Source organism: Balaenoptera acutorostrata, chromosome 19 (genome assembly GCF_949987535.1).
Source record: "Balaenoptera acutorostrata chromosome 19, mBalAcu1.1, whole genome shotgun sequence".
NCBI lineage: Eukaryota > Metazoa > Chordata > Mammalia > Artiodactyla > Balaenopteridae > Balaenoptera > Balaenoptera acutorostrata.
The window spans coordinates 59,980,064-59,995,536 of NC_080082.1; the positions used below are offsets into that span (position 1 = coordinate 59,980,064).

Consider the following 15,473-nt stretch of genomic DNA (forward strand, 5'->3'; position numbering starts at 1 on the left):
ATGCTACACTGCTGGCTTTGAGGATGAAGGGGCCACAAGCCAAGGAATGCAGGTGGCCTCTAGGAACTTAAATTTTATACCATAAGCCATAAAAATGCAGAAGGAATAAAAATTTACTTGTTAAAAAATCGTAACAGTACTAGAATAAAATATAGGAGGACTTTCTTCATAATCCTGGGGGATGAGGCAGGCTTTTCTTAGTGTGAAGCTGGTCCAAGAACTATAAAAGAAAATACAGATAGAGTTGAATACCTACAAAGTTTAAAATTCTGTATAGCAAAATACACCATAAACAAAACTGAAAGAGAAATAATAAACTGGCAGAAAATATTAGTAATGTATATACCAAAGAGTTAGTATATGTAATACATAGACTTGTTCCTATAAATCAATACAAAAAGGCAGCCCAATTAAAAATGGGCAAAATATACAAATAAGCAATTTGAAGAAGGCAAAACATCAATAAAGGCATAAGAAGATCATTAATCTCCCTACCAATAGGACATTTTTACTTATTAGATGAGAAATGTTAAAAATAATAAAAGACTAATACAGTATTTGTGAAGGAAGTGGAGGAGAGAAATAGGCACTCATGTACACTTTCAGGAGTTGTGTAAATTGGGTCATCCTTTTTTGGAGGATTATTTAGCAATAACTATCAAAATTTTAAACATGGACATTCTATGATCCCACAAGCTTACTTCTAGGAATTCATCATATGGAGATAATTTGCACAAGTGTCAAATAATATATGTCCAATGATGGAAAAGAAAATAAAACAACCCAAATGCCCATTAATAGAATTTGGTTAAGTAAATTCAAGAAACTCTAGCATGAACTATTATGCAGCTGTTAAAAGTGGCAAATGATGATACATATATATATACATATATACATGTGTACATATTTTTGTACAATATGTACTATATATATATTTTGGATTGTCATGGGAAAATATTCATATTATATCAAGTGAAAAAAGTCACTTTTAAAATCACGTCTGTGATTATGCCATATAAATAATATTTTATGTACATATATATTTCATACCAACAGAAAGGGAGAAACAACAGAAAGCAGTCTAGAATCTTTGAAAAGAGTCTAGAATCTTTGGAATGAAGATTTATAGAGAGCCATAGTGTTCTTCATTTTTGTGTTGTTTGAATTATTCACAATAAACGAGTATTTCGTCAACCATGAAGGAAGTCACAGGAGATAAGAAGAAATACCTGAGCAAAGACTTTTAAACATGGTAACTACCAGTGATGATGTTGGTGAGATGCAGTCCCATCCACTGCCAATCAGATGCAGAAATTTCAGGAAGCCATTAGCTACGTGCACGGGGTCATTAAAATGTTCTCTCTTTGACCCCACAGACTCCCTGCCAGGATTTTACTTGGGAACTGGTGGGGTGCTCAGCCTAAGACTTCAGCAGAAGGGATGTTTATAAAAGTCAAAAACTGGAAGCAACCAAAATATCCAAGAGGGGAAGGGCTACTACTAAACACAAACTATGCAAAGCCCCCAAACATCAGGTTGTTAAAGATTATTTAATGACGTGGGTATTTAATGATATCAGTAAATCATATTTAATGATAGGGGCCTGTGATATAAAGTTAAGTAAACATAGAAGTATGCTAAACTGTATATTAACTATGTCCCAGATTTATTAAAGCGTTATAATACTGTGATTAAGTTTTAAAAATAGCAGAAGTATACCAAAATGTTATCTCTGGGTAGCACTGGACTTTGTGTAAAATCTTCTGGATTTCTTGGATCTTTTAAATTTTTTATAAAAAGCATGTATTGGTTTTTATAATAAGATAATAAACATTATTTTAAGAAGGAAATGTTATATGTGGAATGTGTTCAATCCCAATAGAAGTTCAGTGCATAGCTCCTGGAGCTTGACTACTTGAACTTGAGTTCAGGCTCCATGACCTCATAGCTGTGGGGCTTTGTCTACATCCTCAGCACGCCTCGGTGTCCTCATCTGTGAAATGGGATAATATAGCCCTGAACATATGTGGCTGTTTGAAGAATGAAAGGAGTTCACACGTACCAAGGACTTAGCACAAAATTGGCACACAGTAAGTTACTGAAATCACTAGCCATTTTATATGTTTGACATGGGAAAACATTATATGATTGATGTTCAGTGCTGGTTATAATGTAACAGAACTGTAGTCCTCACTTCCCAGCTTGTTCCAGGTAGATTAGGTCCAGCCCCTTTAGAAAGCAATTTAACAATATGTTCCAGGAACCAAGAAAATGGTTAGAGTCTTGATTCTGTTATTCCCATCCTGGGAATTTGACTTAGAGAAATAATCCCCCCAAAAGGAGAGAGGAAGTTAGCATGGAAATGCTCATTATTACATGATTCATAATTGGGAAAATTGGTGAATAACCTGTGTCAATCGGGGGCTTAGAGCAAAGGCTAAATGGGGGCATGGATTTGTAGATTATTCTATGCCCACCAGTGAAACATCATTAGCCCTAATAATGATAAGGATGGAGTTTACGTGGTGACAAAGGACAATGTCATGGTATAATGAGGGCAAAACAGAGAAGCCAAAATTGTTTCTGATTACAATTAAATAAAGTAACACTTATTTTAAAATGATATTCAGAAGGAAAGATGAAAAAAATCAAAACAACCTGACTTCTGAGGGTGGCCAAGTTGTAGGTGAGTATATAGCTTTTTGTTTTATGATCCAAAATTTTCAACATTAAAATATATGGATATGGAATACAGAGTGAAACGAAACCAGAAAGACATACACCCAAAAATGACTAGTGGGTCTCTCTGGGCTGTGGGATTATGGGGAACTGGTATTTTAGTTCATACTTCTCTACACTTTTCAAATTATCCTTTACAATAAGCTTATCTTATTCTACTTAAAAAATTTTCCTGTTATAAAAGTGTATGTATTATTTTTCTAATAGAAAATACTGTTTCAAAAATATGAGGAAATAAAAACCTCCTTTTGGGCATGAATAAAATCAGAAAATGATGTCTAACAGGGCAATTACTTTGTAAAGCAGAATCCCTGGAAGTGGAAAAAACAGAAACAATAGGGCATAAAAAATGGCTGGAAATATGTGAAACATATTCCATGTTTAAGCCAACTGCAGATTTTTCAGTGAAATTTGTAGCTTAAAGTTTTAAAGGAAACTAAAATCGCCTGGCATTTATCTTTAGTTACATATATTTGTGACTTTTACTCTAACAGATGAATCTTTCCAGCTGTGTTTGTTTTTTCTTGAATTTCCAGGCTCCAATTTAACACATAATGAATAAATTTAAAAAGCTCAGAGAGACCTTATTAAAGATTCCAGATGAAGTTGCATCCTATGTAGACCACCCCATACCTACCACCATCCAGGGACATTGTAGGGTTGAGAGATGGGGGGGAAGCTTAGATTTTAGGGGGGAGCCCTTTAAATGATCAGAAGCTGTCTCCGCTGGTGATAAACAGTGCCATCTTCCTTCTAGGAGGCAAAAAAGGAACCAACTCTCTCAATATACAGTGTTACGGCTCCTCTCCGGGAAGAAGCTTCTACTGTTGATGAAGGCTGAACGGAACCCAGCAGCAGAATCACCAGTTTGTTTCATTCTCAGGCTCTCTAGTCAGCATGAGTTCTCTGATGATCACTAAGCTGCATGTTCCAAGCAAAGCCTTTCTCAAAATTACTGCGGATGTAGCCGTCGTGCACAGTGTGAAGTCTCTGATGTTCCGCCAGGTGTGAACCCCAGCTGAAATCCTCTCCGCATTCTTTACACGCATAGCCCTTGCCACCCATATGAACTTTCTGGTGTTGAATGAGGTGTGAAATCTGGGCATAGATTTTCCCACAGTTCTTACATTTGTAGGGCCTCTCCCCGGTATGAATCCTCTGATGCTGAATAAGGTGGATACTTTGATTGAAGGCTTTTCCACATTCCTTACAGGTGTAGGGTTTCTCGCCGGTGTGAATCCTCTGATGTTGAGTTAGGGATGAGTTGTGACTGAATGTTTTCCCACACTCCTTACACTTATAGGGTTTCTCACCCGTGTGGATCTTCTGATGCTCAATGAGATGGGCGCTCCGGCTGAAGGCTTTCCCACACTCACCGCACTCATAAGGTTTCTCTCCAGTGTGAGTCCTCTGGTGTTGGATGAGGTGGGAAATCTGGGTGTAGGCTCTCCTGCAAACTGTACACTCATAGGGCTTCTCCCCGGTGTGAATTCTCTGGTGGCGCATAAGCGAGGAGTTCTGGCTAAAGGTTTTCCCGCATTCGTTACACTTGTAGGGTTTCTCACCGGTGTGGATTGTCTGGTGTTGAGTAAAGGAGGAGGTGTGACTGAAAGCCTTTCCACACTCATTACATATATAGGGTTTCTCCCCCACGTGAACGCTCTGGTGCCTCATGAGGTGGGAGATCTGCGTGTAAGCCTTCCCGCACTCATGACACTCATAGGGCTTCTCACCAGTATGAATTCTCTGATGCTGAGTCAGGGACGAACTGTGGCTAAAGGCTTTGCCACACTCGGGGCACTCGTAAGGTTTCTCTCCAGTGTGGACTCGCTGGTGCTGGGTCAGTGACGAGCTGTGGCTGAAGGTTTTCCCACACTCGTTACACTTGTAGGGTTTCTCACCAGTGTGGATTGTCTGGTGCTGAGTCAGGGAGGAGGTGTGACAGAAAGCCTTGCCACACTCACTGCATTTGTAGGGCTTCTCCCCTGTGTGGATTTTCTGGTGGCGGGTGAGGTGGGACACCTGGGAGTAGAACTTCCCACACTGGTTGCATTTATAGGGTTTCTCCCCGGTATGGCATCGCTGGTGTTTGATGAGGGAGGAGCTCTGGGTGAAGGCTTTCCCACATTCCTTGCATTTGTAGGGTTTCTCTCCAGTGTGGATCCTCTGATGCTCGGTGAGCGATGAGCTCTGGGTAAAGGTCTTGCCGCATTCGTTGCAGGCATAGGGCTTCTCTCCTGTGTGGATGATGTAGTGCTGGATGAAATATGAACTGTTGCTGAATGCTTTCCCGCACTCGTTACACTTGTAGGGCTTCTCTCCAGTGTGAATTCTCTGGTGTAGGACATAGTCCGAATGGTAGATGAAGGCTTTCCCACATTCCGTGCAGTTAAATGGTTTCCTTTGGTGTTTCAGGCTCTTTCTTGACCTGGTCCACTTCTGAGGATCCTCTCCCCCAGGCACTCTTTGCTTCCCAACGAAAGCTGAGGTCCGCCTGAAGTGTCTCAGCTCGCCATGGGTGTTTTCCTCGGGAGTAGCAAACAACCACCTCAAACGCCTCTCCTGCTTTCCCTGGTCTTCCAGTTGACGGCCGCATGTCCAGGAGTCCCCCAGCTTGGTGTCTCCAAGCACTGCCCTTAAAATGCCCTCCATCTTTCCCATTGGGGAAGCCACCTCTTCGGAAATACTCTTTTTTGGAAGTGTCTCCTGAGTAGTTTCAGAGCTTGTCTCCAAGTCTGAAAGAAATGGAAAATATGAACTTCATCTGTCCCAGGACAAAAGAAGCTGGTTATTTAGATCTGGCATTGTAATCTTTTTTTTTTTTGGCCGCGCGGCTTGTGGAATCTTAGTTCCCCAACCAGGGATTGAACCCGTGTCCCCTGCAGTGGAAGCGCAGGGTCCTAACCACTGGACCGCCAGGGAATTCCCTGACATTGTAATGTTAAAAAGAAAGATTTCAAAGTTTATATTGCTAGTTCTAAAGGCATGAGGTAGAAAGATTCATGTTGTGACACGGAAGAATGGTCTCAGTATATTCTAAACATGCAAATAAATGAGTTGCAAAGCAGTTTATATGCAGAGTGGTTTCTTAGCCATATGTGTAATACATTTTCACAAATCGATAAAAAAAGAGAAACAATCTAATGAAATAGTGAAGCAGGAATGTGAATAGACATTTTGCAGAAGAAAAACAAGTGGCTGATAAACATGTGAAAAAGATGCTCAACATCAGTAATAGTCTAAAAAGTCAAATTTCTCAGATGCCATTTGACACTTTTTACATTGGAAAATATTAAAAATATCCAATGTTGGCAAACGAGCATGGTAGAAGCATTCTCACACTATGTTGGTGGACATGTGCAGGGAAAGAGTTAACACAGAAAGGTCCACTTTACTCAGTTTTTGTTTATCTCTGTAACCATGGCAATGACCCTTAGCTAAGCTCTGAGAATTGAACTCCTGGTATTTTACATAATTACTGGTTAATGATCTTTTTCGGTGTGCTCAAGACCATGGGTCAAAATGTACTAGGCTGTCAGCATTGTTTACTGTATAATTTGCTGGGATTAAAAAAAAAAAATCAATATTTTCTTGGCCACATGGCATGTGTGATCTTAGCTCCCCGAGCAGGGATTGAACCCGTGCCCCTTGCATTGGAAGCACGGAGTCTTAACCAGTGGACTGCCCGAGAAGTCCCAGCATTGTTTACTGTAAATGGAAGATTCATGATGCCCATCTGGTGCCTGATTTGGGTTCTTCACCACGGCTGGTCATGTAGCAGGTATGTGCTAATGATATTGAGCATCTTTTCATATGCTTACTGATCATTTGTGTGTCTTTGAAGAAACGGCTATTGAGATCTTTGGCCCAGTTTTAACTGGATTATTTGTCTTTTTATAATTGAGTTGTAAGAAGGATCAGTCCCTTATCAGACATATAATTTACAAAATTTTTCTTGCTTTCTGTGGGTTGCCTTTTCATTTTCTTTATATTGTCTTTTGAAGCACAAAAGTTTTAAATTTTGATGATGTCCAATTTATTTTTTCTTTTCTTGTTTGTTCCTTTGATGTCATATCTAAGAAACCATTGTCTAATCCAATGACAACAGAATTATTTTCAAAATCCCGCAGAGCATTTAGTTGTTATGTCTCTGTTTGGAGTGATCCCACAACCATCCACTAGTTTGGTGATTTTTCTGGAAGGATCTACATGACTCAACAACAAGTTGTACGCACAGCTAAAATTTCTTACAGCAAAGTATATAACAAATATGTGTGTAGGTGAAGGTTAGAGAGATCATGTGCGGGCTTCCATGTCAGCCTTTCTCTGCAAGGGTCACTTGGATGTGCTTTTCTCTACTGATGTGAACTTCGGAGACACATGGGAGAGGTCTTCACCCAGGGAAATCCACTTGAGTCTTAGAGTCCAGAGTTCTCTAATTCAGTCCCCAAAAGAAATTCAGTGAAGTGGGTACTATCAGTGTCCCCAGTCAATGTCCCCACTTTACAGATAAGCACCAAGAGCTTAAGTCACTTACCCACAGTCACATGGCCTGACAGTGGCAGAGCTGGGATTTGAACTCAGAGAGTCGGGCTCCAGAGCCCACACTCTTAACTGCCACATGAACAAGTGCAGTAATAGCAGCTCAAGCAAGGAGCCGTGAAAGCACCGAGAAGGGGCAGGTCACTCAGCCTGGAAGTCAGGGAAGGCCTCCTGGAAGAGATGACCTGTAGCCTTGAGGATCAAGAAGGTGTCTGCCAGGCAGACAAAGCAGGGAAGGGTGTTCCAGGCAGAGGGAACAGCATGTGCACAAGCCCAAAGGTGGGAACACACATTCAAGTTCAGGGAGGAACAGGCACTTCAGGGAGTGAGGTCAGGGCGTGGGGTACCAACACGGGTGGATGGTGATGAGAGATGAGGCCAGAGACAGAGTAGGCTGGATCACGCAGGGCCTTGAGTGCCAGGTGTGCAGCTAGGACTTTGTCTCAGGGGCACTGGGGAGACACAGGAGGGCTATGAGCAGGGGAGGGACGGGATCTGGGGCTGTGTGTGAGATGAACCAGAAGACTGGAGGCTGGGAGGCCAGGGAGGAGGCTGGGGTGAGGTTCCAGGTGAGGGTCGCTGAGGGCTGAGCCAGGGCTGTTGGCGGGGCGGGGTGGGGGGGACGGGCAAAGAGAGGGGGCAGGAGGGACAAGACTGGAGCCTGATGGGCTATGGTGAGTGAGGGGGTAGGAGGGGGTAAGTACTGGCCTCACAACAGGATGGACAAGTGACGGAAAAAAGGATGCTTCAGTTCCCTCCTCTGATGAGGTCACGGGCCAGTAGGGGCAGAAATCTGGCCTCTTCCTGTCCCCCAACATGTCAGGCCAGATCCCACTTCTGGGTCTCTTACACAAATGATTTCCAATAAATAATCATAACGATAACCATTGTAGCCTCTTCTTTTTTTTTGGCCACGTTGCGCAGTTTGCGGGATCTTAGTTACCCGACCAGGGATTGAACCTGGGCCCACAGCAGTGAAAGCCCAGAGTCTGCCAGGGAACTCCCCATCATAGCCTATTCTGAGCAGGGGGTTCTGGGTGCCCTCTGTATGTATTAACTCACTTATTCTTCCCAACCCCAGGTGCTATTATTGACCCCATTTTGCAGATGAGGAAATTGAGGCACAGAGGAGCTAAATGACTTGCCTGAAGGTCACACAGCCAGGAAGCGGTGGAGATGGGATTTGAACCCAGTACCCACAGTGATGGCCTGTATGGTACACTCCCTCACTCTCGAACGACCGTAACTGATCATGACAGATGGAGGGTAGGAAGACAGCTCGCACCTGCTGGACAGCCTCACCCACCTGAACAGGTAACTCGCCGGGCTTCTCTCCTCTCCATCCTGGGCTCTTCCCCCCGCTCCAGACGGGTGATCACGTCGGGTTTGGACTCAGGAAGCCCTGCCCCTGAAAAAGATGCGAGACTTGGCCATGGGTGCCGCAGTCACAGGGAGGCCTCGGGGCTGGGCCTCAAGCCCTGGGTCTGCAGGGGAGATGCATACATTGGACACCTAATGATTAGAAGATCTGCAAGACTCGTTTATTGAGTGCCTACTACATTCTAGAGAGAACCTGAGCCCTGACATCACTGTTTAAGGCTCCAGCTCTGTGTTCAAGTTGAGTGAAAAATACACATAGCATTTCAAAGACTTGATATGGAGAAAAAAGGAAACAATCTCACTAATAATTCATAGATTGATTATGATGTCAACATGTGCCTAAATGATCATATTTTGGCTAGGCTGGGTGCAACAAAATAGATTACTAAGATTCATCTCATCGGTTTCTTTTGACTTTTTCAGGCCTGCTGTCTTTGAGATCACTAATTCCTCTCTTCCTGCAGTGGGGGAATATCACGCTCCCAGGAACCTCAGCACGTGGCCTGATTTGGAAAGAGGGGCTTTGCAGATGTAAATGGTTAAGATGAGGTCCTACTGGATTCGGGTAGGCCCTAAATCCAATGACTGGTGTCCTTATAAGAAGAGGAGAGACACACAGACACATTTGGAGGGCAAAAGGCCAGGTGAAGATGGAGGCAAAGATTGGGGTGATGCGGGTACAGGGCAAAGAACACCAAGGATGCCGCGAGTCTTCAGATGCTGGAGAAAGCCAGGAAGGACTCTCCCCAGGAGTCTTCAGAAGGAGCCCGGCCCTGCTTGCACCTTGATTTTGCACACCTGGCCTCCTGAACTGTGAGAGAATACATTTCTGCTGTTGTGAGCCCCCAGGTTTGTGATAATTTGGTACAGCCGCCCTAGGAAACAAACATACTCCCTAATGATCATTCCTGTGAGCAAACATGCTGAAAAATCGCTCCCACCTTAAATGGAGAAGTGGGAGGAGGAAGAGAATGGAAGGGGATAACATTGAGGAGGTTGGCAGGGGCCAGGTCACATAAGGGTATGAAGGAGTGGGTACAGGCCACGCCCAGGACTGGCCTGGTGACTGGATGGGCAGAAACTGTCCCTGAGATGCGGAAACCGGAGAAGGAGTGGGTCCAGGGGGATATGGTGAGCTCAGTGGGGACAGGGAACATGGGGGCCGGGATCTCCCCAGGGAGTCATTCTGCAGGCCACCAGCTGCACAGATTGAAGCTCAGGGGACAGACTGAAGGGACCTCATCTACATGTGCAGATTGTGCAGAAAAGGGTTTAACACAGCAGGCTGACTGCTCTCCTTGGCAAGGCCTGCTTGCAAGTTTGCCCTTGCTGGCATCTGGGAACCTGGGTTTCAGGAGGGTTCCAGAACTCTCTAACTGATAAGAGGGGCTCCCTGTGCCTGAACTGTTTGTTCAAAACAATGTGGTTTCTCTCCTGGGCATATATCCAGAGAAAACTCTAATTCAAAAAGATACACGCATACCCTACTATGTATAAAATAGATAACTAATGAGAACCTATTGTTTAGCACAGGGAACTCTACCCAGTGCTCTGTGGTGACCTAAATGGGAAGGAAATCTAAAAAAGAGTAGATGTATGTATACGTATAACTGATTCACTTTGCTGTACAGAAACTAACACAACATTGTAAAGCAATTACACTCCAATAAAAATTAAAAAAAAAAAGATGCACCTGGGGGCTTCCCTGGTGGCGCAGTGGTTGATAATCTGCCTGCCAATGCAGGGGACACGGGTTCGAGCCCTGGTCTGGGAGGATCCCACATGCCGCGGAGCAACTAGGCTCGTGAGCCACAATTACTGAGCCTGCGCGTCTGGAGAGGCCGCGATAATGAGAGGCCCCACACACCGCGATGAAGAGTGGCCCCCACTTGCCACAACTAGAGAAAGCCCTCGCACAGAAACGAAGACCCAACACAGCCATAAATAAATAAAATAGTGTTTAAATAAATAAAAAAAAATAAAAAAAATAAAAAAGCCAGCTTGTATATCACCTGCTCTTTAAAAAAAAAAAAAAAAAAAAAGATGCACCTGTATGTGCATAGCAGCACTATTCACAATAGCCAAGACGTGGAAGCAACCTAAGTGTCCATCAATAGATGAATGGATAAAGAAGATGCGGTACATATATACAATGGAATACTACTCGGCCATAAAAAAGAATGAAATAATGCCATCTGCAGCAACATGGATGGACCTAGAGTTTTTCATACTAAGCGAAGTAAGTCAGAAAGAGAAAGACAAATACCATATGATATCACTTATATGTGGAATCTAAAATATGACACAAATCGACATATCTACGAAACAGAAACAGACTCACAGACATAGAGAACAGACTTGTGGTTGCCAAGGGGGAGGGGTGGGGAAGGGAAGGATTGGGAGTTTGGGATTAGCAGAGGCGAACTATTATATATAGGATGGATAAACAAGGTCCTACTGTATAGCACAGGGAAATATATTCAATAATATATTTATATCCTGTGATAAATCATAATGGAAAAGAACATGAAAAAGAATATATATGTATGTATACCTGAGTTACTTTGCTATACAAAAGAAATTAACACAACATTGTAAATCAAATATACTTCAATAAAATTTTTTTTTAAAATATTTATTTATTTATTTATGGCTGTGTTGGGTCTTCATTTCTGTGCAAGGGCTTTCTCTAGTTGCGGCGAGTGGGGGCCACTCTTCATCGCGGTGCGCGGGCCTCTCACTATCGCGGCCTCTCTTGTTGCGGAGCACAGGCTCCAGACGCGCAGGCTCAGTAATTGTGGCTCACGGGCCCAGTTGCTCCGCGGCATGTGGGATCTTCCCAGACCAGGGCTCGAACCCATGTCCCCTGCATTGGCAGGCAGATTCTCAACAACTGCGCCACCAGGGAAGCCCCCAATAAAATTTTTTAAAAAAAGAAGAGGGCAGGGGCACAGGCTGAAGATTTTGTGGGACAGGCAGAGGACTTGGGGCCCTCGGGGGTGCTGGGACTCTGGGAGAAGCCAGCGGAGAGACAGAGAGATGGACAGGGGCCGCCCAGGAGGGTCCGGTGAGAGGAGCAGAGAGGACCCCTGTGAATGCCCACAGTTAAGCAGTGAGTGGGCACGGAGGAGACGAGGGCTGAAGGGGGCATCCTGCCTCTTCCTGGGAGGGCAGGGGGCAGGGCCTCACCCAGCGAGAGAAGGTTCTGGTAGTTCTCCAGCATCACATCCCGATACAGCTCTCTCTGGCCAGGCCCCAGCTGGCCCCACTCCTCCAGGGTGAAGTCCACAGCCACGTCTTTGAAGGTCACCGATTCCTGCAAGGGCCAATTTTATATCATGGACAGGCACGTCTTTCCAGAACTCTGGGGTGGGACAGGTCATGGGTCAAGAGCCTACCACTTGTTCCCTGTGCTGGAACGTTCTGACTTGGCAGATTTGGGACGACTGAATTAAACCGGCCCATGGGAATGTAAAAAGTCTAGGTAGGGCAGCTGTTAGCCCACAGGCACCTTGGTAGAAAGTAGAACAAGCCCCCCCACCCCCCCCGCATTCACATGACTCTTTACTGCCATCTGTCGGAAAATTGTTATAATACACCAGCTATTTCTAGCACGTGACAGTTGACTGCCATCTGCGTGTAAATTGCTGTAATCAATATACCGATGTAGTGGGTGGAAGATGCAAATCATGCCACTGAGATGAGGCACCCTTGTGCAGTACGTAACCTACACACCTGTACATGAAGCCCTGAGAAACACTTTTAAAAAGCTAGCGGACTTCCCCGGTGGCCCAGCGGTTAAGACTCCGCTTTTCCAGTGCAGGGGGGCACAGGTTCAATCCCTAGTTGGGGAAGTTTTGCATGCTGCGCGGCGCGGCCAAAACAAACAAACAAACAAACTACCAAGTCATTGTGTGTTGGAGCTATTCCTAAGTCGCACTCCATCCCAGACTCCAACTCTGATCCCAACCCCGACTCCTGACTCCAAGAATACGGCTCAGGATGAAGCAAAACCATCCACTGCCCACTTCACCGGGTAACCAAGAGGCTGCTGAGCGTTAGATGATTGATTTTTAGACCGTGTCATCATGTCCCATCTCAGAGCATCCTGCCCCCAGACCCCGCACCTCCCAGTCCCAGAGAAATTCCCATCACCGCATCTCTCCCAGTATTGGGAGGAGCAGAAGATCTTGAGGGCACAGGCAGAGACGGGGAAAGCCGTCTGGGGTCCACAAAGTCATCTTGGGGAAGAGGGAGCCCAGACTCACCTGGCCCTTGCCCGTCAGGGTCCTGATGGCCATTGCTGAGTCCCAGGCATGCACCTCCAGAAGAAAGGACCAGGCCTAAGTCCGCAAAGCTACAGGAGGAAGATGGAGCAGAGAGGGGGTCAGTTCTGGCCTAGACAGACACTTTGCCAAAGATGCCTCATAACAGAGGGGACCCTGGTCTCCTGAGAGACAAAGCAAAGGCTCAGGGCAGGGTGCCCGAGGCCCCCCTTCTTTTTTTAAAAAATAAATTTATTTTATTTATTTTTGGCTGCATTGGGTCTTTGTTGCTGTGCGCGGGCTTTTCTCTAGTTGGGGCGAGCGGGGGCTACTCCTCGTTGCGGTGAGCAGGCTTCTCATTGCGGTGGCTTCTCTTGTTGCGGAGCACGGGGTCTAGGTGCGTGGGCTTCGGTAGTTGAGGCACGCAGGCTCAGTAGTTGTGGCTCGCGGGTTCCAGAGTGCAGGCTCAGCAGGTGTGGCACACGGGCTTAGTTGCTCCGCAGCACGTGGGATCTTCCCGGACCAGGGCTCGAACCCACGTCCCCTGCATTGGCAGGGGGATTCTTAACCACTGCGCCACCAGGGAAGTCCCGAGGCCCCCATTCTGTAGCGATCACCACTAGCAATCAAGGGGTTCAGCTCACTGCACCCAAACAGCAGCTCTCAGAGAAGTAACTACAGTTATCCCCAGATGAGGAAATCCAAGCACAGGAGGCCATGGCCATTGCTCAAGGTCATAGAGACATCAAGTGTCAGAGTGAGATTCAAACCCAGAAGTCTGCCTCCAGAGCCAACCCCTTTTTTTCTTATAATTTTTACTTATTTTTAATAATTTTAATTTTACTGGAGTAGAATTGATTTGCAGTGTTGTGTCAGTTTCAGGTGTACAGCAAAGTGAATCAGTTACACATATACATATATTCATTCTTTTTTAGATTCTTTTCTCTTATAGGTCATTACAGAATATTGAGTAGAGTTCCCTGTACTATATAGTAGGTCCTTCTTGGTTATCTATCTTATATACAGTAGTGTCTTATAATTTTTAAATTGTGGTAAAACACTGAAAATATACCATTTTAACCATTTGAATATATACAATTCAGTGGCATTTAATACAGTCACAACGGTGTGCAACCATCACTGCTATCTAGTTGCAGGACATTTTCATCATCGCCCTAAAAGGAAACCTTGTACTTAATCAGTCACCCCTGAATCTCCCTTCCCCCACACCAGCCCCCCCTCGTAACCACTAACCTTTCTGTCTCAATGGATTTGCCTATTCTGGACATTTCATATCAATGGAACCATACCATATGTGACATTTTGTGGCTGGCTTCTTTCATTCAGCACAACGTGTTCAAGGATCATCCGTGCTACAGCATGTAATCAGTGTCTCATTCCTTTCTATGGCTGAATAATATTCCATTGTGTGGATGGACCACATTTTGCAGAGCTCCTTCTATCTGTCCTAAAATCCAAGCAGTATCCAAGGATCCTGGACTCCTGCTTAAGATGTCATTTAAAGGAGGATTCCAGCTGTTGAGATGAAGTTGAAGAATCCTTTACAAAGAGAAGTTGGTGCTCAGACTGTGGTCACCCCCATTCATTCGTCAAACATGCTCTGTGCCCCATGTGAGTAACAGGCTCCATTTGGGGTTCTGAGGGCAGAGAGATGAGTGAGATGTGATCCTGCCCTCGAGGGACTTCCTGCCTGTGAGGTAGACAGGCCTGGACATAGACCAGGTGGTGGGCTGAATAATGGTCCCAAAAGATATCCCTGGGATGAACTTTTAAAAAATTTTTATTAATTAATTAATTTTTAAATTTTTGGCTGCTGTTGGGTCTTCGTTGCTGCGCGCAGGCTTTCTCTAGTTGCGGTGAGCAGGGGCTACTCTTTGTTGCGTGCGTGGGCTTCTCATTGTGGTGGATTCTCTTGTGGAGCACGGGTTCTAAGCGCACAGGCTCAGTAGTTGTGGCTCACAGGCTCTAGAGCACAGGCTCAGTAGTTGTGGCGCTGGGGCTTAGTTGCTCCGCGGCATGTGGGATCTTCCCGGACCAGGGCTCGAACCCGTGTCCCATGCATTAGCGGGCGGATTGGTTTTTTTTTAAAATTAATTAATTAATTTGTTTGTTTTTATTTTTGGCTGCGTTGGGTCTTTGCCGCTGCGCGCAGGCCCTCTCCAGCCGCGGCGAGTGGGGGCCACTCCTCGCCGCGGTGCGGGGGCTCCTCACTGTCGTGCCTTCTCCTGCCGCGGAGCACGGGCTGTAGGCACGCAGCCTTCGTAGTTGTGGTGCGTGGACTCAGCAGTTGTGGCTCGCGGGCTCTAGAGAGCAGGCTCAGTAGTTGTGGCACACGGGCCCAGCCGCTCCGCAGCATGTGGGATCCTCCCGGGCCAGGGCTCGAACCCGTGTCCCCCACATTGGCAGGCAGACCCCCAACCACTGAACCACCAGGGAAGCCCCGGGCGGATTCTTAACCACTGCGCCACTAGGGAAGCCCTGGGATGAACTTTTGATGTGATTAAGTTAAGCATCTTTCTTTTGCTT

The 15,473-nt window shown here is 45.4% G+C and overlaps 1 protein-coding gene across 1 annotated transcript in view; it reads right to left on the minus strand.

The window, feature by feature from the left end:
• Positions 1 to 1,012: 1,012 nt before the first annotated feature.
• The window catches only part of IZUMO2 (IZUMO family member 2), a 38,066-nt gene continuing 23,605 nt past the window's right edge, over positions 1,013 to 15,473 (minus strand). Inside the window, exons 6-7 of the mRNA XM_007184915.3 lie at positions 8,588 to 8,689; positions 1,013 to 5,474 (exon numbers count right to left, since the gene is read on the minus strand). Coding sequence (XP_007184977.3) covers positions 3,628 to 5,474; positions 8,588 to 8,689 — 1,949 coding nt within the window. The 3' untranslated portion in view covers positions 1,013 to 3,627. The remainder of the gene's footprint in view (positions 5,475 to 8,587; positions 8,690 to 15,473) is intronic.